Here is a 22,660-nt window from a genome sequence, read left to right on the forward strand (position 1 = left end):
CTTCTGACTCTGAAAGTTAGCTCATGTTAGACCTGTCTCAGGTATCAACCAGAAACTGATGAAGGAGAAAGATGGAGGGAGAATAGCTCCTCTGATTCCTTCCTCTGGCAATTGAAATGGCTGAGGGGAAAGGGGCCTGGCAATAAACAAATGCATGATCCTGCCTCATCCTTTCAGGCACAACAGGGCTTCTCAGAGCTATGTCATGTTCTATTCAGCTCTGCATTCTCAGTTTACAGTTGGTTCCAGAAGCGCTCAATTTAAAAAAAAAATAATTTTTTAATGTCAGAGTAGTGAAGTTTGGGCTTTTAGTGTAAGCCTCACCCAAATAGTGTACACTGTAGCCATTAGGCAATTTCTCATCGCTCAATCCCACCCTCCTACCTTTCCAAGTCTCCAACGTCTATTACTCCACAATCTGTGTCAATGTGTACACATTATTTAGCTCCCACTTATAAGTGAAAACGTGAGGCATTTGACTTTCTATTTCTGCAGAAATGCTCAATTTAACTATGAAAATGCATCTAGATTGTTTAACAATATGGTCTAATCACCATGAACACCACAATAATGTTTCAAATAAATGACATGTTGAATTAACTTTGCAGTATGTTTATACTTCATTTCAACACTAAAACTTCAGGTGTTCTCAACCTTCAAAGTTTGTTGCTCAGGAAATATAGTAGAAAGCTCCCTACATAGCCCTTCTCTGTTCTCCAATATCAAATTTCCACTTCAGCCAAACTGTCTTGACTGTGCCATCTCCTCTGCCAAGCCCTTCCTTCTTCACTATGGTCCAAATCCTGTCTCATATACCAGTGTTCTTCCCCACATCAACCACTCCTGATGTGTTGGTTCCTGGAATCTATCTGGGATCCACGTCTCATGGATCCCCTAGCCCTCTGCTTATCTAACTCCTATGCATCCCTCAGGTCTCAGCTCAGTTATCACTTCCTCAGGGAAATCAGCCCCCACAGGAAAATCTAAATATATTCCCACATACCATTAATATTTCCTTATGGCCCATTTCCTTCACAGCACTTACCATCATTTATAGTTGTATACTTATTTACATGTTTCTATGCCCACTGGATTATATGCTTCATGGGGGCAGGGTCCACATCCATCTTGAGCCTAGGGCTTGGCATGTAGCAGAACTCACTAAGTATTCCTAGTCCAAGTCTCCCAACCTCTCTGGTCACTGTTGCTTTATGATCTAGCCCCTTTGAAGCACATGCCATCAGACTATTTCACACCCTACCCTTCATCATTACAGTCTTTTACCAAGTTGTCATTCTTCTCTTGCTTGTTAAATATTTCAGCCCCTGGTTCACCATCTTTTTCTCTATCAGCATCCATTGTCATCCTTGGTGACTTCTACAAAAACAACTCATCCAAAGCCCTACTTTCTCGATTCCTCGAAATCCTCATACTAATAATCTTTTCTTTCACTCATCCCAACTGTCAACTCCCTTAGCTGCACTTGCGGTGTGTCATTACCAGTAACCTTACACTTCCTAAATCATGACTTTAAGCAATCTACTCTCAGCCCATAACCTCCTTTAAAAACAAAGTTAAGCTCATTTGCTCTGCTGTTCCTCATTCCAACCATTCATAGTCTACAGAGGGACCTTTAGATAATTTGCCTTAGTATGTTTTTGATTTCCATCACCTACCTCCCGCTTTCCCTAACCTCTTACCTACATACACATCTGCTCCCATGCTTCAGAATTACTCAGCAGCCTCATACCTAGGCAACTCATCCTCCTACTCTCTGATAGAACAAATTTACAAGCTCTCTTCTCCAAAGAGAACTTTTCATGTTCTCTCATCACCCAATTAGCCAATTCACTTGCATCTATACCCTCTATTCTTCCTTCCTTCCTTTCACGGTGGATGAACAGCCTCTGATCCTAAGGCCCATCCCTCCACTTGTGCCAGGATCCCATTCCTTTTGGCCTGTTCAAGGACTTTGTTCTCACATCATCAATTTTCCTGTCCCCTACTGAATCATTCCCAACAAATACAAATATACTGTCATCTCTCCCACCTAAACAAATGTCTACAGGTCACCCCTAGTTATTGTCCTATTGCTGTGTCTCCCTTATAGCAAAGTTCCTCAAAAGAATTGCCTATGCAGTCTCTATATCCCATTATTTCCCCAACCCACTCTTATGATTGTATCCACTTTTCCACTAAAACTACTCTTACCAAAGTTGCCAATGATTTGAATCTTTTCAAATTCTGTGGTCAACTCCTAGCCCTCATCCCATTTGATCTTTCAGGCAGCATCTGATACATGTGATCACTTTCTCCTTCTTGGAACAATTAGCCTCTAAGATGCCTCACTCTCTTGATTTTTCTATGTCACTGCCCACTCTCTCAGTCTTCTTTGCTGGCTCGCCTCCTCCTTCCAGCCTGAAAATATTGGAGTATTCCAACATTCAGTCTTCAGCACTCCTTTTTTCCATGTATACCCACTCCTAAGAGATTTCTTCTAGTCTCATGGCTTTAAATGCTACTGATATATTGATGACTCCAAGTTTACATCATCCTCGACCTCTCCCTTGAACTTAAGTTTTGAATAGCTCATTGTCTTCTCAGTATCACCCATTAGTTGGCTAATAAGCACCTTAAACTTAACATGACTAACACAGAAATCTATTCACCTCAAATCTTCATTTGAATAAATAACACCACCATTTACACAAACATGTAAGATTCATCCTGACTCCCTTCTTTCTCTCACACCTATACTTATTCCATCCGTAAACCTTGTTGATTCTACTATCAGAATATATTCTGGATACAATGACTCCTCACTGCCTCCATTGCTCCCATCCTAGTCCAACCCACTTTCATCTTTCATCCATTTACTGCAGCGGGCTCCTGTGGTACAGACCACAGCTAGAGTACAGTCCACAGGATTTCTCACTGTTAGGTGTAACCATGTGACTAAGTTCTCAGCAACAGAATGTGAACAGAAGCAGTGAGTGCCACTCCTGGCCCAAGGTCTTTAAGAGAATGTGTGCCTCTTCTCTGTGCACTTTCCCCTTCCTCTGCCTGAAATCTGAATGTGATAACTCAGTCTTGACTCTTCACACGACTAGGTCCGAGGGCACAGTGAAGTCATACAAATGGCAGGAGCCTGGATCCCTGAGTGGATGCATGGAAGAGAGCCTCCCACGGAGTTGGAACACCCTTCTTGCACTGTAAAGCAAGTAAATAATATTTTTTGGTTATTTGTTTAGCCTACCCTAATTAATATACCTCCAAATTGGCCTTGGCTCTCTCTCTTACCTCTAAAAGCCAGTGATCTTCTTAAAGACTGACTCTGGTCACATTGTAGCTGTAGCTAGAACTTTCAGCGCCTTCCATCACACTCACAATGGCCCACATGGCCCTATACAGCACTGCCCCCCACTTTCCTCACTGGACCCCTCTCATCTCTCTTCCCTGGCTCACTGCTCTCCAGTCACTACTGGGCCTCTGCCATTCTTGATGAGTTGCCAGTCCAGTTCCCACCTGGACTTTTTTACATGCCAGGTCCTCTACCTGGAACTCTTGTTCTACTTCTCTGCATGGCTCACTGCTTCATGCAATTCAGTTCTCCATTAAAATATCATCTTCCCAGTGAGATCTTTTCTAATAAACCTACCTGAAGCAGTGCATCTTCCTCCCCACCCTGGTCTCTCTTTATCCCATTACTCTATTATTATTCATTATACTTATCACTTACTGACATCACAGTATGGTATTTGCTTGTTTATCATATGTCTTCCCCTACTAGAATGTAAGCTCTACAACAGCAAAAACCTTCTATGTCTATTCAGCATGTTAAATTGTATAGTTTTAACAATTTAATTAATGGCAATCATAATTATTTTAAAAATTGTTTAATTTTAACAATTTAATTAATGGCAAACATAGGCTTAGTAAAATACAGTTGCCCTCTTGGTTATTAAGAAGGAACACTAGGCCGGGCACAGTGGCTCACACCTGTAATCCCAGCACTTTGGGAGGCCAAGGGGCAGGTGCATCACAAGGTCAAGAGATCGAGACCATCCTGGCCAACATGGTGAAACCCCGTCTCTACTAAAAAAAATACAAAAAATTAGCTGAGCATGGTGGAACACACCTGTAATCCCAGCTACTTGGGAGGCTGAGGCAGAAGAATTGCTTAAACCCAGGAGGCTGAGGTTGCAGTGAGCCAAGATCACACCACTGCATTCTAGCACGGGCAACAGAGCAAGACTCTGTCTCAAAAAAAAAAAAAAAAGAAGAAGAAACACTATTGGTTAAGAACTTATATTTTTGCCTCTCTCTGAGATCTGTCACCTGTTAAAGCTCACCGTTTTACAACACTTGATCTTACACAACCTCAATTTTACTGAACCTAAAGGGAATTGTGTGTGTGTGTGTGTGTGTGTGTATGTGTGTGTGTTCTGAGGAACTTGGGCAGAAGTAGTAGGAAAGGTTTGTCCTCTAGGCAGCCACAATGCTGTTTTATATATCAGCAATGTAAGGGAAAATTTATGCAAAGATGCTCAATGACTCTTTGAATAGGTACTGTAAAATAGACAATTATTCATAATTCTGAATAGCTAGGGTTTCAAAACTCTTCCAAAGTGACTAGAGGAATTTTTTTTCTTGTCTCAGATTTTGCTGGAGAAAGCAAGTTGTACAAACTTGTCAGAGGGGCAGGGGACAGCTTCTCATGCTAGAAATACTAGGAAGTTACAACTAGGCAGGTAACTTTACTTTATCAAGCCTCTACTCATAAAACAAACAAGCATGCATCGTGCATGTTAAAAATGCTACACATAACAAATATAAGGCAAAATATTAAATTGACTTTTAAAATCTAGTGATATGTCTAAGTTCTATGTTCACAGCAGATATAAACACTTTAAGCATAAAGGAGGAAACCCCAATTATGTTAATTTTTAAATAATAAATTTAAGTAATTTTATAGAAATTACTTAAATATTAAACCCTCTGTGAAAATTCACTTCATATCTTTATCAGAATAAATAAACACATAGTTCTAATTAGCATGTATAAACTGATAACATATATTGCCTTAGTCCACACAGAATCATGTTTAAAGTCCATGTGGTATTTTATCATGTTGATGTTATAATTTGCTTAACCACTTTCCAAATGCTGAGCACTTAAGTTATTTCTAATTTGTCATTAGCACAAACAATGCAGCTATGACAATCTTGTACACATTTTTTGGTTTGCTGTTTGGCTGATTTGGGGTGGTTTCCTTGATAAACAGTTCCCTCAAATAGACTAAGTCAGGGCAATTAAACAGTTTTGTGTTTCTTGTTACATCTTGAAAGATCATTCTCCACAAACAATGAACCAGAGGGACTTCTAGCCATGGCAGTATGAAGAGGTCAGTGAATCTTCTCCACACACACACACACACACACACACAAAAGTATAAAACTAGACAAAATAGTCCAAAACACTTATTTCAGAGCTCCAGAAATTTACCAGATGAAGAAAACAAATTGAGAAGTATTTATTTTTCAAAAATTTCTAAAGCTGAGGGTAAGAAACATGAAAGCCTGTAGCCTTCTTGCCTAAGCTGCTCCCATTAAGCATGAAGCTGGTCAGAAACCAGCAGTTTGCTGTCAGAGGGGCAAAGTTGATCCGAAGCCAGGGCAAAAGGCTGTGGCTTTATATGCTAAATATGATAAGCACAGTAGAAAAATGAATGGGGAAAATCCTTGCTAGCCTGAAAGTGCAGACCCAGCTAGGGTGAGCAGAAGACCAGCAGAAATTTAATGGGGAGATCCTGGAAATGAGAGCACCATAGAAAGACTAGATAACCTCCCCACATTTCCCTGGATGACTAGAAAACTATGCCCATGCCTGGGGAGGCCTGAAAGAACCTGGCAAAACATAAAACCCAGAGGAGAATGGGGAACTAATTGGATCCAGTTTTGACTATGCTTCCCAAGTGACACACAGATCCACTGGCAGAGAGCAGAGCCTTAAGGGCTATGCAGACACAGGGGGCAACTCCTAGGAAGCAAGGCTAAACACATAAGAATAAAAAGCTGACTAACGATATCAGCAGCCACACACCACGGGGGAGGCAGATGCCACAGTTGAAATCCAGGCAATTTACTAAAATAAACAAAAAACTAAAAACTCAGAAATATATATCAGAATAAAGAGTTGCTACAATACATTATTTAAATTGTCTAGTTTTCAACCAAAAATTACAAGACATGCAAAAAACCCAGAAAACTGTCATCCATGCTCAGGAAAGAAAAACATCAAGTAAAAGAAACTAACTGAGTAGGTTCATATGTTGTATTTAGCAGACGAAGACTTCAAACTTCAAAGCAGCTGTTAAAAATATATTTAAAGAATTAAAGAAAACTATAATGTTAATGAGAAAAAAATTAGGATGACAATGACTTTAAAAATAAATAATACCAACAGAGAAATATAAACTAAAGGCCAGGTACAGTGGCTCATGCCTGTAATCCCAGCACTTTGGGAGGCTGAGGCATGCAGATCCCCTAAGGTCAGGAGTTTGAGACCAGCCTGGCCAACATGGTGAAACCCCATCTCTACTAAAAATAAAAAATTAGCTGAGCACGGTGGTGAGCATCTGTAATCCCAGCTACTCAGGAGGCTGAGGCAGGAGAATCGCTTGAACCCAGGAGGTGGAGGTTGCAGTGAGCCGAGATCACACCATTGCACTCCAGCCTGGGCAACAAGAGCGAAACTCTGTTTCAAAAAAGAGAGAGAGAGAAATATAAACTATAAAAAAGAACCAAATGAAAACTCTACAGTTAGAAAGCACAGTAACAGAAATGAAAAATGTACTAGATGCTATCAACAGAAGATTTGAGATGACAGAGGAAAGAATCAGTGAACTTCAAGACAAAAATGATCCAAAGTGAAGAACAGAGGTGGAAAGATGGAAGCAAAGGAAAGAGAGTCTCAGAGGCCTAATGGGATAATGTCAAGTATATCAACAAATATGTAATGGAAGTCCCACAGGGACAGGAGAAAAAGAAAGGGCAGAAAAAATATTTGAAGAAATATTAGCCAAAAACTTCCCAAATTTGATGAAAAACTTTAATCAACAGGAAAGAAAGAATGAATCAATTGATGTTGCCTCTAGCAATGTGTACATACACCTAATTATCACAAATCTGCTATTTTTATTTAAATTTTTATAGCTTAATAGATACACAATTATATATATTTATTATTATTATTTTTTAAAAATGGAGTCTCACTCTTATTGCCCAGGCTGGAGTGCAATGGCATGATCTCGACTCACTGCAACCTCCACCTCCCAGGTTCAAGTGATTCTCCTGCCTCAGCCTCCTAAGTAGCTGGGATTACAGGCATGTGCCACCATGCCCGGCTAATTTTTGTATTTTTAGTAGAGGTGAGGTTTCTCCATGTTGGTCAGGCTGGTCTCGAACTCCTGACCTCAGGTGATCCACCTGCCTTGGCCTCCCAAAGTGCTGGGATTACAGGCATGAGCCACCATGCCCAGCTTAATGATATCTTAAAGATGATTTAATTTGTGTTCATTTAATCAATATCATGGCCTAGTTCAAAACAAATACCCATTGCAAGTGTTGGCATACACACTGTGTAGTGGTTAAGAGCACAGGTTTGACAGTCAGATTGACCTGGGTTCAAATTCTGACTGTCTCCTATCATGAGCAAGTGTTTAACTTCTCTGAGCCTCAGTTTTATCATCTGTAGAAAGACATAACAATGCCTAAATCTGGGCTTCAGTGAAATAGCTCATATTAAATGCTAATCTCAGTGCCAGGCACATAGGATGTGCTCAGTAAGTGCTGGCTATTTTTAGCTACTAATGATACTTAACAATAAGAATTCATTTGTTGAATGAATTCACTCATTCATGTCATGAATGAGTGAGCATTGATTTTTCAAATGTAAAACTTTGTATTTATCTCACCTGATATCTTTTCAGTAAAATCTGGATTTTGACCTTCCTGTTTTTAAAAATAATACGCTTCAGAAGGTATGCTTTCATCAGTTGTGTTTTGTCAGAATAATTGTTTCCTTCTGTGACACTGTGTTGTACAAATGTTTTTTATTTCTATTTAATCAGATATCTTGTCTTTGATGATGTCTACATAGTTAAAAATATCTCTCTTGCACAGCTGTTGTAAATAAATAATTCTTGTGTATATAAGGTATAAAATACAGCCTCAAGTTAATTTTTAAAATCCATGCTTTCAGGAATATTTATTCCATTGTGATTTGATTATTATTATTTTATAGCATCTGGTTTGTCAATGATTAGGTTCTTATAATAGTTTAACTCCTTCTATTTGATCAATGCTTCAGTGTTTTAGCCAATATTTGCTCAATTGCTCATCAATTCAAGTAGGCTTTACTGAGTGTTTGCTACATTATGTGTACTATGTGGGAATATCGTGATGAGTACAGAGGTAAAAAGACATAGTTTGAAAACAAAGGAATCTGACAATCTAGTGGCAAAGAAATGAGTTTAATATTTATTTCCTTAAGATAGACAAATAAACCTAAAGACAAATGTGTGAACAAATGTGATATAAATATGATGTGACATAAATATGAGATAATAGTTTATATTACTAATATGAATCAAATGTTATGGTTGCACAGTGGAAGACATCAGAGAATCCTCCTCCAAAAGGGGTGAAAGTGGATCTTAAAAGTCAGATGGATTTTAAATGATGTCAGAGTTTTCCAGATGGAGAAGGGGGAGGTGAAGCAATCGGAGGAGGCAGAACAGGGTGTATGAAGGCAGGAAGGAATAAAGAACATGGTGTGTTTAGGACATCAGTTTGGGTGAAAGTGGAACGCACAGTGCATGGGTTGTCATGAGAAGTGTGGCCAGGAACGTAGGTTAGGGCTGCATTGCGAAGAACCTTGCATCGTACACACTATCTGGGACTTCACATGGAAGGGGTTAAATTCCAGCAAGCATTTTTAAATAAGAGAGACATGATGAGAGTTTTATTTTAGAAAGATCATTCAGTGGGCAGCATGAAGGAGAAATGGGATGGGGGAGAGTCTTGGAGACTTAGCAAGAGTCCAGGTACAAGATGATGAGGGTCTGCACCAAAGTAAAGGCAGCAGGGAGTGGGAGAGAGGGAATGGTCAGCAACACCTATGACATTTCTAAGACTAGGCAGCTGGACAGCGACCACTTCCTTGATTAAACATTGCAGACTGTCCACGTCTCTCCTGAAAATCCAATGAGAAGACAGAAAAGGAATGAAACAGACAGAAACCCACAAACACGAAGAGAATGAGAGAGGAAAAATAAAAACAAGTCCTGGAAGATGGAAAGGTGACCGTAGTGACAGACTGAGCAGAGCAGAGGAGAGTGAACCCTAGGGCCTCCAGAGAGGATGCTGGCAGGGAGCAGCCCAGTTCATTCCGGCAGACCAGCTTCAGGACCAGGAAGCACCACATCCCACGCAGTGGTAAGGTATAGGTGGCTGTGGGAGGTCTATATTTGTTGTATACCAAGATCCTTTTCTCTGCCTATGAAGCCAAGTAACAACCCTTCCGTTGCCCAATTCCCTCCTCAAGGGGGTTTTCCTTTGAAACAATCAAGCCAGAGAGTGCCTAAACTTGGCACAGCAGGCACAGCAAAGAGTGTGGAAATGGAACTTGAAGCCAGGGAATTAAATGAACATCTATACCCTAAACAGTGAGACCCCTCTCCAACTCACTCACCTCATCCTGTTCCCAGAACGCCCGTACCTATCTGTGTGTCCCTCAGGCAAGGGATTAAAGAACTCTCCTCCAGAGGAAAACGTGAAGAGCCCAAGAGAAAAACCTCTAGATATTCACATTTGGGGGTCCTCCAGTAAAAGTCTAGCCCACTCCTCCTTATTCTACAGTCAGGTGCCCCAATTAACAAGCCCTGCTAATGTACAAAGCTCTTCTAAACAGTTTTTTAGTACTTCACTTAAAAAAAAAAAAAAAAAAGAGAGACAGAGGCTCACCCTGTCACCAAGGCTGGAGTACAGTGGTGTGATGATGGCTTATTGTAGCCTCAACCTCCCAGGCTCAAGCAATCCTCCCACCTCAGCCTCCTGAGTAGCTGGAACTACAGGCATGTGCCATCACACTTGGCTCATTGAAAAAAAATTTTTGTAGACACAGGGTCTCAATATGTTACCTAGGCTGGAGTGCAGTGATGTGATCACCACTCACTACAGCTTCAACTTCCCAGGCTCAAGTTGTCTTCCCACCTCAGCCTCCCAAGTAGCTGAGACTACAGGCATGTGCCACTATACCCCCACTAATTTTTTAGTTTTTTGTAGCAGCCGGATCTCGCTATGATGTCCAGGCTGGTCTTGAACTCCTGGGCTCAAGCATTCCTCCTGTCTCAGCCTCCCAAAGTGCTGGATTACAGGTGTGAGCCACCGTGCCCAGCGAGTGCTTCACTTTTAAGTACAAAAAGAAGTCAAAAGATCAATGGACATTTTAGTAAAAGCCTCCAAGATTTAAAAAAAAAAAAAAAAAGAGAGAGAAAGAGAGAGCCCAAACCAAAGAGAAAAGAATTAAAGAAAACAGAACAGTGAAAGGAACAGAAAAACTTTTTAAAATTATTTTTACTTTTATTTTTAGAGACAGGGTCTTGCTCTGTCGCCCAGGCTGGAGTGCGGTGGAGTGATCATAGCTCATTGTAACTTTGAATTTCTGGGCTTAAGAGATCCCCCCACCTCGCCTCTGGAGTAGCTGGGGCTACAGGCATATGCCACTATGCCCAGCTAACTTCCCTTTTAATTTTTGTAGATAAGGGGTCTCACTATGTTGCCCAGGCTGATCTTGAACTCCTGGCCTCAGGTGATCCTCCTGCCCCAGCCTCCCAAAGTGCTGGGATTACAGGTATGAGCCACCATGTCCAGCCTCAGAAAAAAATTTTAAAGGAGGAAGATCAATAATAGTATCAGAGAGAGAAGATAAGCCATTGTACCCATAGAACAAAAATAGATGATGTTCAAATTAGAAAAAAAAAAAAAGACAAGGACAAATTAGATCACAACCAAGAGGTCTTGGAAATTAAAAACTGCATAATTGTGGCATAGACTGATAGTTGCTACCTTATCTCTCCTCCTTTCTTAGGAAAAAAAGAAAAAACACATAATTTTATGTAAAGTAGTAATATGACCAGTTAAAAAACAATTTTATCAGCCTTCTTTGCAGTTTGTTGTAATCACATGACTAAATTCCAACCAATGAAATATGAGAAGTTGGAATGGGACTTTTGAGGAAGCCTCCTCCAAATGACTCAATTTAGAGGCTCACCCTTTTGCCCTTTTTCCCTCCCCTTTTTCTAGTGCCTGGAATATAAATGTAATGGCGTGACCCCAGCAACCACATGTTGGATCACAGAACAATATACTAAGTGATAAAGGAGCATGGGTCACTCAGGACCATGGAGGTGCCATGGCAGCCATGGACTGCCCACCTCTGGATCCTTGTGTATGAGCTAGATGAAGTCACTATTATTTTGCAATTTTGTTATCCTCAGTGAAAACTAATCGTGACTGATACAACAACCAACATTTTAAAAAAAAATCATTAGAAGCCTTGGGAGAGAAAATCCATGAAATATCCCAGAAAAAAAACAACAAATAAATGAAAAATAGGAAAGAGAAAAGAAAGAAGATTAGAGAACCATTTAAGAAGATACAAAATCGAGATAATAGAGGGGGGATGGAGGGATGGGGGTGGGGAATTATCAAAGAAAAACTATGTAAAAGCATGACTTTGGTAACAAATCTCTTGTTTCCTGGATCTGACACAGAAGTGTGGTAACAAGAGGAATTCTAAGACAACAGCTTTGTAGCAGACCTAGCAAACAAACAATCTAGAGTGGAACAGAAGGATGGAGCCATAGGACAGAGGGGAAAAAAGAAAAGAATACATTTCTGAAGAATTGGAGCATTTTGAAAATAACACAAAAAGGCATTTGACAGATCTGCCAGAGCGTTTAAAGAAAAATGATGACAGAAAACCAAGCAAAGAAAAAACTAAGGCAATTATTAATTCCAGGAAACAGCAAAAGTTGAGCAAAAAAGGAAATGTAATCATAGTGTAACATATGGCTCAGAACTGAGCAATATTTACTTAGTCATGATAACAAGAATACTAGCTTTTAATTTAATAAAAAACTGTGAGATAACTACTCTGGGGGCATTAAATAAGGGGAAGTCAGAGTGGCATATAAGAGTTAAATCCAGGCAGGGTGTGGTGGCTCACGCCTGTAATTTCAGCACTTTGGGAGGCTGAGGTGGGCAGATCACTTGAGGTCAGGAGTTCAAGACCAGCCTGGCCAACATGGTGAAACCCCATCTCTACTAAAAATACAAAAATTAGCTGGGTGTGGTGGTGGGTCCCTGTAATCTCAGCTACTTGGGAGGCTGAGGCAGGAGAACCACTTGAACCCGGGAGGTGGAGGTTGCAGTGAGCTGATATCGCACCAAATCCTCATTTACCATAACAGCAACTCAAAAGATGATGTCAGAAACTGACATATCAAGAAGTAGCAACGCAAATACATTATTTAGTGACAGATTAACAGAAGAAGCATATTTTTGGTTCAAAGTGGGATTTTCTGGGAATGGGACTGGAAATAGAGAAGGGTAAAAGGGGTGGTATAAAAGAGTAGGAACTACTGTTTCTGGTTATGTGACTTTTAATATTATTTGGCTTATTAAATTGTACACTTATTACATTGATTAAAATAAAATAATTTTTATTTTTAATTAAAAGTTCCCCAGAAATTTAGAGGCAAAGAAGGAAAAACAGGTTTCTGGGAGAACTTAAAACACTAGGTTTTTGGGGTTTTTTTTTTGTTGTTGTTGTTGTTGTTTTGTTTTGAGATGGAGTCTCACTCTGTCACCCAGGCTGGAGTGCAGTGGCATGATCTTGGCTCACTGCAACCTCTGCCTCCCAGGTTCAAGCAACTCTCCTGCCACTGCAACCTCCGCCTCCTGGGTTCAAGCAATTCTCCTGCCTCAGCCTCATGAGTAGCTGGGATTACAGGCACCAGCCACCATGCCTGGCTAATTATTTGTATTTTTAGTAGAGACAAGGTTTCACCATGTTGGTCTGGCTGGGATTACAGACGTGAGCCACCGCGCCCGGCCAAAACACTATTTTTCAGACACCTCCTTCTATGTCCCTCATCTCCTCCTCTTTGCCCACACCTGTCTGTATATAGCTCCAGGGAGAGCATAATGTAGAGGAAAGTACATGGGCCTCAAATACAGACAATACAATGCAGGGTGATGTCCAGCTGTGCAAAGAATCAGGTCAGAGTCTTCTCTGTGACCTAATGTGGACACAAGGTCTTATTTGTAAAAGGGAAAATGCTAATATATGTTATATTACACGAAGTAATAGATGTAAAGCACCTAGAATATGGTAGGTCCTTGAAAATACGAGTTCTCATTTTCAGAATTTCTCATGCTCTATAAGCCTCTCTGTGAGTGTCTCTGTGTATTTCTGTGTTTATAGATTTGAGAAAACAAAGCTTGAGCCACCTTCTTTCCATCCCCTCTTGCCTGGTTTGGGAGGTTCATCTTCCACAAAGAAAACATATTGCGTCCTTAACAGGTAGTTTATCACAACACATTTCCACTTCTCTTGTAAGGAGAGATGATTTTACTCACATTGGCTTTATACTTCCGTTCATTTTTGAGTGAAAAGAGATTGATACCCAATTACTAGCTGTGGCTCTCAGGTCTAACATACAGGAGTAGATAGAAATTTCTGTTTAAAATTAACTATCTATAACAGAGTACAATTACAAATAATTCAGCTGATACCTGAATATAATGTTTTAAAACAAATATTGCACAAAATTAACAAGGATTTTAAACCCAGTTATAACTGGTTCACAATAACTGGGTAGGTAGGATAATCAGTGGTCATCCCCAAATAAGAGGCCCCAGTGTGATACCAGAGCACTCACCTTCTCCACTGGACTCTGATTTGTTGCACAGCTCAGGAACAAGTTGCTCTCCATATGTTCCCTCAGGCTGAGTCCCTTCGCTCCTGGAAGTCTGCTTGTTCCAGCAGGACTCCTGCCCCTCCCAGGAGGCAGCGGGCAACCTGTCAGAGATCTCAACAGGGAAAGAAGGAGGGGATTTGAGGTCCAAGAGGAAGCTATCTTGTAGGGTCTCCTTGGTGGCCTTCTTGCTTTTCCTCTTCTGACTTTCTGGGGTCCTGTTACCCTCTCCTTGCCTGGGCTGGCTACTCTCAAGCTTCCTGGTTAGCTGGAGGAGCTGATCCATGTCCTTGGTGAATTCCAGTAGCGTGCCCTCCAAGACTCTTTGGGCAGGTCCCTCAGAGCCGTAACTGGGAGCTTTCTCTAAGAGCAGGTGCTCAGAGCAGTGGAGGCCTTCCGGGCCCTCCCTGAGCACCGGCTCAGGCACCGGGGTCAGGCTGCAGGAACACATGGACAGGGAGAAGTAAGAGTAGTCCACTGCGATGTATGTCAGCATGAAGTTGATGGTGACGATGGGGGCCAGAATGTTCACTTGACCCACAAAAACAAAGGCCATGGTCACCAAGCTGGTCAGGCAGATGGCAGCCACGGGTGTTTTGTTTGGCCCCTTCTGCAGGAACAAAAATAACATGCAGGACCATAAAATTTCAGATAGAACGCTTCAGAGATTTCAGAAGTTACAGGCTAGAAACACAACTCATAATGACTCAGCCACTTCTCCCCATGTGATTATTCATCTATAAACTTGAGATAATAATATCCTACTCATGGGATTAGTTCATGCATGTGAAATGCTTCACACAGACTGACATGCAGTAAGCTCCACAGATATTAGTTGTATTAGCAACTTTTTTTTTTTTTTTTTTTTTTTTTGAGACGGTCTGGCTCTGTTGCCCAGGCTGGACTGCAGTGATGTGATCTCAGCTCATTGCAACCTCCGCCTCTTGGGCTTAAGCCATCGTCCCACCTCAGCATCCTGAATAGCTGGGACTACAGGTGCACACCACCATGCATGGCTAATTTTTGTATTTCTTGTAGAGATGTGGTTTTGCTATGTTGCCCAGGCCAGTCACAAACTCCTGGCCTCAAGCAATCTGCCCACCTCGGCCTCCCAGAGTGTTAGGATTACAGGCATGAGCCACTGTGCCCAGCCATATGAATAACTTTGAACATGGGGCATTATTATAGAATTTTGACTTCCCAAATATTTTCTCCTTTTGTCTTTCATTGGGTTTTAATACCAGCATAGAAAATCAAAGAAATGCAAAGTTGATTCTTCCCAGGGAGAGGCAGATTCCGGAAGACACAGCAGAATCACTGGTGGCTGGAGGAGGGGAATTCTGACACTAAACATCCGCAAATGCTCAGGCACACACATTACACACACCTGTTATTAATGGAGGTGGGTATGGTGACCTTCAGGTGGACAGGAGTAGAAAAAAGGTGCTAGCTGCCTCTCCTGGGAGCTCTTCATCACAGTCACTGACATAGTTCTTGGGCCAAAAGCAACAGTCACTTCTCAGTCCCTGTCTTCTTTAACCCAGCTGGCTACTCTGTCCTCTTCGAAACACTTTCTTCACCTTACTTCTCCTGATTGGCCTCCCTCTTCACTGGCTGCTCCTTCTTGGTTTCTGTGGCTGGCTTTTCACGTCTCTGAACTCCACATTTAAAGCAGCCCCAGGCTCCATCCTCAGATCTCTATCTGTACTCCCTCCCTTGGTGAGCTCAACTAGGCTCACGGCTTTGAATACCGGCATTATACTGACAACTTCCAAATTTGAATCTCCAGCCTAAAACATTCCCCTGAAACCCAGGCTTACATATCCAACTGCCTACTCAACATTCCCAGTGAACGTCTAATAGGATCTCAAACGGACTATGTCCAAAACCAATCTGCATTTTTGGAGGAAGATAAAGGAAGAAATCAAGGATAAGTTGCAACGATGTGTTCCCTAAACCAGAGAGAGGCTGAAAATTGGAAGTGGCTGGGGAGGCCCTCTGGGGTACCCCAACAAGACAAAAATGAACTCTAGCTTGCAAACCATATTAGTGGGAAATGGGATTCTCTGTTTATGTCTCTTTGGTCCTCCCCTGGACTTTAGGAATGTCTATTTTAATCATTCCAGCCATGTCTCAACTGAGCTGTCCTTTATGTATCAGTTAAGGTTTGGTTCATGATGGTTAACAGGAAGTGTAGATGCCAGAGGGGTAGGAAATCATCAAACAGCAACCCCCAAGGGGCGGGTGAAACTCAAGGGCAGAGTTAGAGCTGCAAGGACCAGCTTGCCTCCTGACCAAAACATGCTTTCTTCTATGCTAAACCTGGAGGATCCTGAATTCATTTTTATTAAAGGATGGGGCACTGCATTTTCATGCTGCTCAGGGTCCAAGATGTTACCAGGACTGGTTAGCTAACCCAGTCCTAACAGTGCTAAGGGGCTGGGTGGCTGGGACATTTAAGATGCTTCATCTACTTAGCCCTAACCTAAGCCAGCCAGAGGACAGGGCTGAAAGAAATGACCTCTGCATTATTTTCTGTGTCACCCCAAAGAAATTGACCAGAGGCTCTGATCAGAAAAGCTTAACCAATTGATGGGCCAACAATGAGGTTAGCAGCAAAACATGTTTCAAAAAACAAACCAAAAAAAGAGGATTACTCACCCCTTGTCCCAGACAGGCAAGTGCAGGGATCACTTTCTCCTGGGCAATGCACTGCAGGATGCGGGGAGCTCCATAAAGTCCTCCCATACAGGAAGCCAGGGACGAGATGTATAAGCCCAAAAGGAACAGGAAGCCCACGAGGGATACCTGCGTGAGAAGCGGTTTCATTCGCCAGTGCCAGAACCTGCTCCTGTGCCTTTCTACTCCCCCAGCACCCACCCACCTGCACCCCATGCAATCATCCACTGAGTCCTCTAGATCTGATCTCTGGGATACAGTTTCCACATCCCCAGCCTCACCCCCATTCATTCCATGGTTTCAGCTGAATCCACCACCACATTTCATATGGATTGCACAGTGGTCCTCAAATGAAGCGTCTGCCAGACTCAGCTGCAGGGCTTGCTAAACACAAACTTCTGGGCCCCCTCCTCAGAGTTCCTGGTTCAGTAGGCTTGGGGTGGGGCCTAGAAATCTGGATTCCGCATGCATTCCCAGAGACCACACTTTGAGAACAAACTGGCCAACCACAATGCTTACTGGCCTCTTGTCTTTAAGCTCACCCTTAAAGATGAGTTTAAATCTTCAGATGAGTCACTCTGAATCATCCCCTAAGCCTCTGTTCTCTAAACTCAAATCTGATCACAATGTCTCCATTGCAGATATATCAAAATCTCCCCCTGTCCTGACATATAAGGCTCTTCATGGTCTGTGACCTCTTTAGCTCCACACCCTGCACACTGAAAGTCTGATCAGCATGATTTTTCTGTCTGTAGGAAGCCTCTGTTCACACGCCCTAATCTACTCATTGTCTGTTAAACTCCTAATTGTGCTACAAAACTCAGCACCAACTTCACCTCCACTGTGAGGCCATCCCCTCTTCCCTGACTACAGTAGTCGCTTCTCAGTGCTCCATAGCATCCCCAACATGATGTTAGGATAGCACCTATCATGGTGCCCCCTCCACTAATCTGGAGGCTTCATTTAAGCAGGTCTTCTGTCTTGTTTACCCTAGAATTCTTGGTGCCCAACACAGAAATATAAATGACGAATGAATGAATGAGATCCATGACCCACAAGGCACCAACAGATAGAATAAGAGGGCACAGCTGTTCTTCTTGGTGTCAACTTGCAAAAGATCAGGGTCCAAGATGTTACTAGCTAACTCAGGGCTAAAAGTGCTAAGGGGCTGGATGGCTGCATGACTGCTTGCCATGCACAGCCAGATCCCAAGCTGTCACTCATGAATTCACCCTCCTGGGCCAGACCTCATCTGTACCCACAGGGAAGCATCTTTGTTTTCTTATTTGAGGTGCCCTTTCCATTCTACTTTCCTTTAGGCACAATGGCCAGAACTGTACATTCCAAGTACTCATGCGTCCAATGCTTACAGATAGGTTAGAGTTAATATTCAGCTTTGTCACTTACACCCTTCTTGATGAAGCCTCTCCTCACCCCATTTTTTACTTCCTTGCATCAGCAAAGCACCGGATTCGTGTCATCAAGCTACATTGAACACAAGCCACTGGCTAGACTTCTTTCCTGGCTCATAAATTATCACTGGAATAATTTGACTGACTGATGAATCAGTCAGGATAGTTGATTGGAAAAAAAAAATTTCTTTAAAAAAGAATATATTTGTAGGACACTGGTGGTTTGTAGAATCATCAGGAGGCTAAAGGATGAGGCTCAGAAAAGGGCAGGACCAAGCCTGGAGGCATACCCAGCCTCTTCCCCAGGAACAGCTTGGCCAGGATGCTGCCAACACCCCTGCTGCCCTGTGGACGGATTCTCACCAGCTCTTTATCTTTACTTCATTGGTTACAATGGGAGCACGCAATGGCCTAGTGTAGGTCATGTGCCCTACCAGGGCTGCAAAGGGACAGGCAAAAGAGGTCTGGTCCATTGGGTTTCTCTTACACACAATGGGGGTACTCTCTCCCTTCAAGACCATTGGTGGAATAACCCCCAAATGGTCAGGAAGGTCAGAGGCTTGATGAACAAGACTAAGGTCCACTACGGAGCCCACCTTGTCTTTAATTCACTGTTGATTCCTGTCTTTATCATCTCATGCTTATCCCCAAAGAATCTCACCTGTCTCTTTTTTCAATATCGCAGATTTCTTGGGTTTATCCTGCCCACCCCACTCACCATTTTATTACTACAGGAAATCAATGTCATCTAGTGTTTCCATCACTTTATGTGATCTGATGGCATTTTGTTACTTTCCATCCTGTGGGATAGTTAGTTATGCTCATGGCTTATCCTGCCAGCACCCTGAGCACCTCACAGGTAGAACTGTATCATGCTTCCTGGCCCCCTTCCCCCAGCACCTCATGCAGAATCTGGCAAGCAAAGCTCAACAGCTGAATTCATGCAGCTTCATGACTTTGCTGTAATCGTGCCCTAGGTGCCTTACAAAACTGTTAGATAAGCTGGATCCATTATCAATCCTCAATCCATTCTGAGATGTGATCATTTATCGATAACCTTTATTTCCGTCTTCTCTACCAAATGCAGCCTATGTTGACTGGTTTTTAAAAACCAGATTCTATGATGAAATTTTATCAAGAAAGAGCCTTTTGAAAATTTAAGTCAATAGTTCTCCACTCTGCCTAAATGTAAGAATCACCCAGAGATTATGATTTAATTAGTGTAGAGTGAGACACAGACGTGGTTGAGTTTAAGAAAGCCCTCCAGGTGATTCTAATGTGCAGCCGATGTGGAGAACCCCTGGGCACAACACATTGTAGCCACTGCATTCTCCCCTCAAAAAATTCTTTGGGAGAGTCAGGCACGGCATCTCCTTGCAGAAATTTCACTGCTTCTTACCTAAAAGGTTATGTATATTTGAATTTTTACAACTCTTTTTCATTTAAGGCCTGTCTATTTACTCAGAGCAGGAATGAGTGGGAATGCCCCAGCCTGGCATCCTTCTAGTGTTGGACTGACCTCAGGAACTGGGTTGAGCCTCTGGCACCATGAGTACACAATATGGTGGCTTCCGTCTTTGGCCAGCCTTCCCACAGACACACCCTGGGATTCCTCCAGAGCCCTAGGAGCTGGGGTCAGACAGGGCCAAGTATAGCAACCTATGTCCAGTTTGTCAATTGTGTAGAATGATCTGTTCACTTACCACTTTAAAAAAATATAAAACTATTATTCAGTCTATTTTCTGAGTAATATATGAAATGTTGGTCTCCACATCTAGATAAATTATAAAAACTTCATTCCATCTCTCTCCTGCCTAAATCCTATCTCTTTCTGTCATTTGTCATCCATCCATCCATCCATCCATCCATTCAGGAAGCATTTCCTGACAACAGATTATGTTCCTGGCATGGTGCTAGGCAGAGCAAGGCTTATAGACACGTAGCTCTGCTCCCAGCCCTCACAGAACTTAATTGTTTTCTCTATTCATATCAGACTGAAAATTTGCTAAATGTGCCAGTGGAGGTGGAAGTGAGAATTTATTTGAGCAGAGGTGTGTCAACAGCTCTTTTTAAATAAACAGTGATTCTTTTCTGGCATACACCTGTTTGAGCCATCCCCCCACCCCCAGAGCTCTTTCCAAAATATTACGTGGGGTGTGAGCTACCCTGATTTCTTTCTTCAGTAACTACTGATGAAAATAATTACTTCCATCTCTCTGCTCTTAGTATTTTCTCCCAGCTCCCACTTGAGCTTCGGTCATTGAGGGACTCCACTCATTCATTGGCTGCTCTCTTCTCTCAAAGGACTGGATTTAAAGTCATTTGCAAGGGGCTCATTCTGTCTCATCTAATTGCGGTGACCCCTGACATAACTGGGGAGTGCACCCTAAAAACCTTTACAATCCCAAGTGTATTAATAAGGCCGAGTCTCAACAACACTTTGGTTTTTTCCTCCCACGTCTCATTTCTAGAGTCATAAGTTTCCTAACATCTCCACGCTCCATGAATTGATCAACATCTCAACTTTCAGTCAAGTTTTACCTCTCACTTGAGAGCCATTTTCCATAATGAGACCTAGTCTGCTTCCCTTCCTGAGAGGCAGGACTGTGTCCACGATGGAGGGCAGAGGACACTCAGACTGACCCACTCCCAGGTGCTGAGTGGCCCACTAGGCTCACTCCCCTGTTACCAGCGCTGTCCCATCCCCATCTTCCCTGTACAGCTTGTGTCATGAGCTTCCAAGGTCCCTCTTGAATATGTGAAACCATGACTATTAAATCCAGGAATCAGAGTTTGCTCTGTGGGATTACCCAGTTTTAGGGGGGTTTTGTATTTTTGAGACAGAGTTTCGCACTGTTGCCCAGGCTGGAGTGCAGTAGCACGATCTTGGCTCACTGCAACCTCCGCCTCCCGGGTTCTAGCGATTCTCTTGCCTCAGCCTCTCGAGTAGCTGGAACTACAGGCATGCACCACCACGCCTGGCATATTTTTGTATTTTTTGGTGGAGATGGGGGTTTCACCGTGTTGGCCAGGCTGGTCTTGAACTCCTGACCTCAAGTGATCTGCCCGCCACGGCCTCCCAAAGTGCTGGGATTACAGGCATGAGCCACCCAGATTCCCTAGTCTTAACAATAATACTTTTGGGATATTTTTCCTTCTTAGATTGCTCTTATTTTGCTAGTTAGCAAGCCCCAGGGCTCCTAAGGTATTTGGCCTTTTTTGTTTGTAATAAACATCTGTTTCCTGGCCTGTATACAAGTTTATTCTGAAACATTTAATCTATTTAATTTCACCCCAACTAACACTGTGTTTATACAATTCCTTTTCTAACTAAATAATACTGAGATTGACTGTTCTGGCTTTTCTATTAAATATGGTGGATTTGTGGGGAGAAAATGTGTTCCTAAAATAAATGTCTTGATCTGTAAGGGTATGCTCATAAGGAGTGTGGAAGGGAGTTAAAATTTAGTTAGCATCTGCTATGTGCCAGGTAAAATGTATTATAATTAGCACCTACTACATGCTTTCATGGGTTATCTCAGAGCCACCACTGTATACAAGACGTTTAAGAACACACATACACCTGAGAGCTGGGAGAAAGTTCCTCTGTGGTGGGGATAAAAAGTAAAAAGACGTCGCCGGGCGCAGTAGCTCATCCCTGTAATCCCAGCACTTTGGGAGACTGAGGTGGGTGGATCACCTGAGGTCAGGAGTTCAAGACCAGCCTGGCTAACATGGTGAAACCCCGTTTCTACTAAAAATACAAAAAATTAGCCAGGCATGGTGGCATGTGCCTGTAATCCCAGCTACTTGGGGGGCTGAAGCAGGAGAATCACTTGAACCTGGGAGGTGGAGGTTGCAGTGAGCTGAGATCATGCCATTGTACTCCAGCTTGGGCAACAAGAGCAAAACTCCATCTCAAGAAAAACAACAACAAAAAAAGTAAAAAGACGCTTCTTAGAGAAACTGTGAGTTGAGAAGCCAAATAATTAGAAATAGATCAGAGAAGCTGTAGGAAACCCAGAAAGAAACAGATTAACTGACCAGCTGCAGATCAGTAGAAAGGAATCCAGGGCAGCCTGCAGCCATTGAAGATAATTGTTCTGGCAGAAAGCCCCCAAGAGAAAGAGGAGTGCATTGGGGAGCTGCGTGTGAACGAGCGCCAAGGAGAGTATGTCAGAGACCCACCCTGTCTCAGTGTCCAGAGGTGATGTGCGGGGCACACATACAGAAGAGGCCTTTTTTCAGGCCCAGGAAAGCTCAGAGATGTGCCGGCTCAGAACTGAAGCCACAAGTAAGACAGGAAGCTGAGGTGAACAGGTTATCAGGGTGGCCGGTTGTGTCAAGTGACCAAAGTAAAGAAACTCCGCCCTTGCACCTCCCAACCAGTGTAGGTTGCACCCTCCCATTCTCCAGGTACTGCCAGTAAAAACATCTGTGGCCCAATCTACTGCCTGAGCACGGTACCTGCTACTGCAGCGGAGTCAGTCCCAAGGAGCGACACCAGTGAGCAGGAAAGCAGAAA

General features: G+C 42.6%; 1 protein-coding gene across 15 annotated transcripts in view; it reads right to left on the bottom strand.

Annotated features, from left to right (window-relative positions):
* The window catches only part of SLC12A8 (solute carrier family 12 member 8), a 130,385-nt gene that overhangs the window by 12,132 nt on the left and 95,593 nt on the right, over positions 1-22,660 (bottom strand). For 13 of the 15 annotated variants that reach the window (XR_010155739.1, XM_009446336.5, XM_016941817.3 and 10 more), the window contains 2 exons: positions 16,706-16,852; positions 14,009-14,654 (listed from right to left, as the gene is read on the bottom strand). Coding sequence is in view for 12 of the 15 variants with exons in the window: in XM_009446336.5 (XP_009444611.2) it covers positions 14,009-14,654; positions 16,706-16,852 (793 nt within the window). In the remaining 3 variants the exon portion in view is untranslated. Of the gene's footprint in view, positions 1-1,045; positions 3,211-14,008; positions 14,655-16,705; positions 16,853-22,660 lie in introns of all 15 variants that reach the window. The other 2 variants (XR_010155740.1, XR_010155741.1) reach the window with 1 other exon arrangement.

The sequence above is a fragment of the Pan troglodytes genome, chromosome 2, assembly GCF_028858775.2.
Source record: "Pan troglodytes isolate AG18354 chromosome 2, NHGRI_mPanTro3-v2.0_pri, whole genome shotgun sequence".
NCBI lineage: Eukaryota > Metazoa > Chordata > Mammalia > Primates > Hominidae > Pan > Pan troglodytes.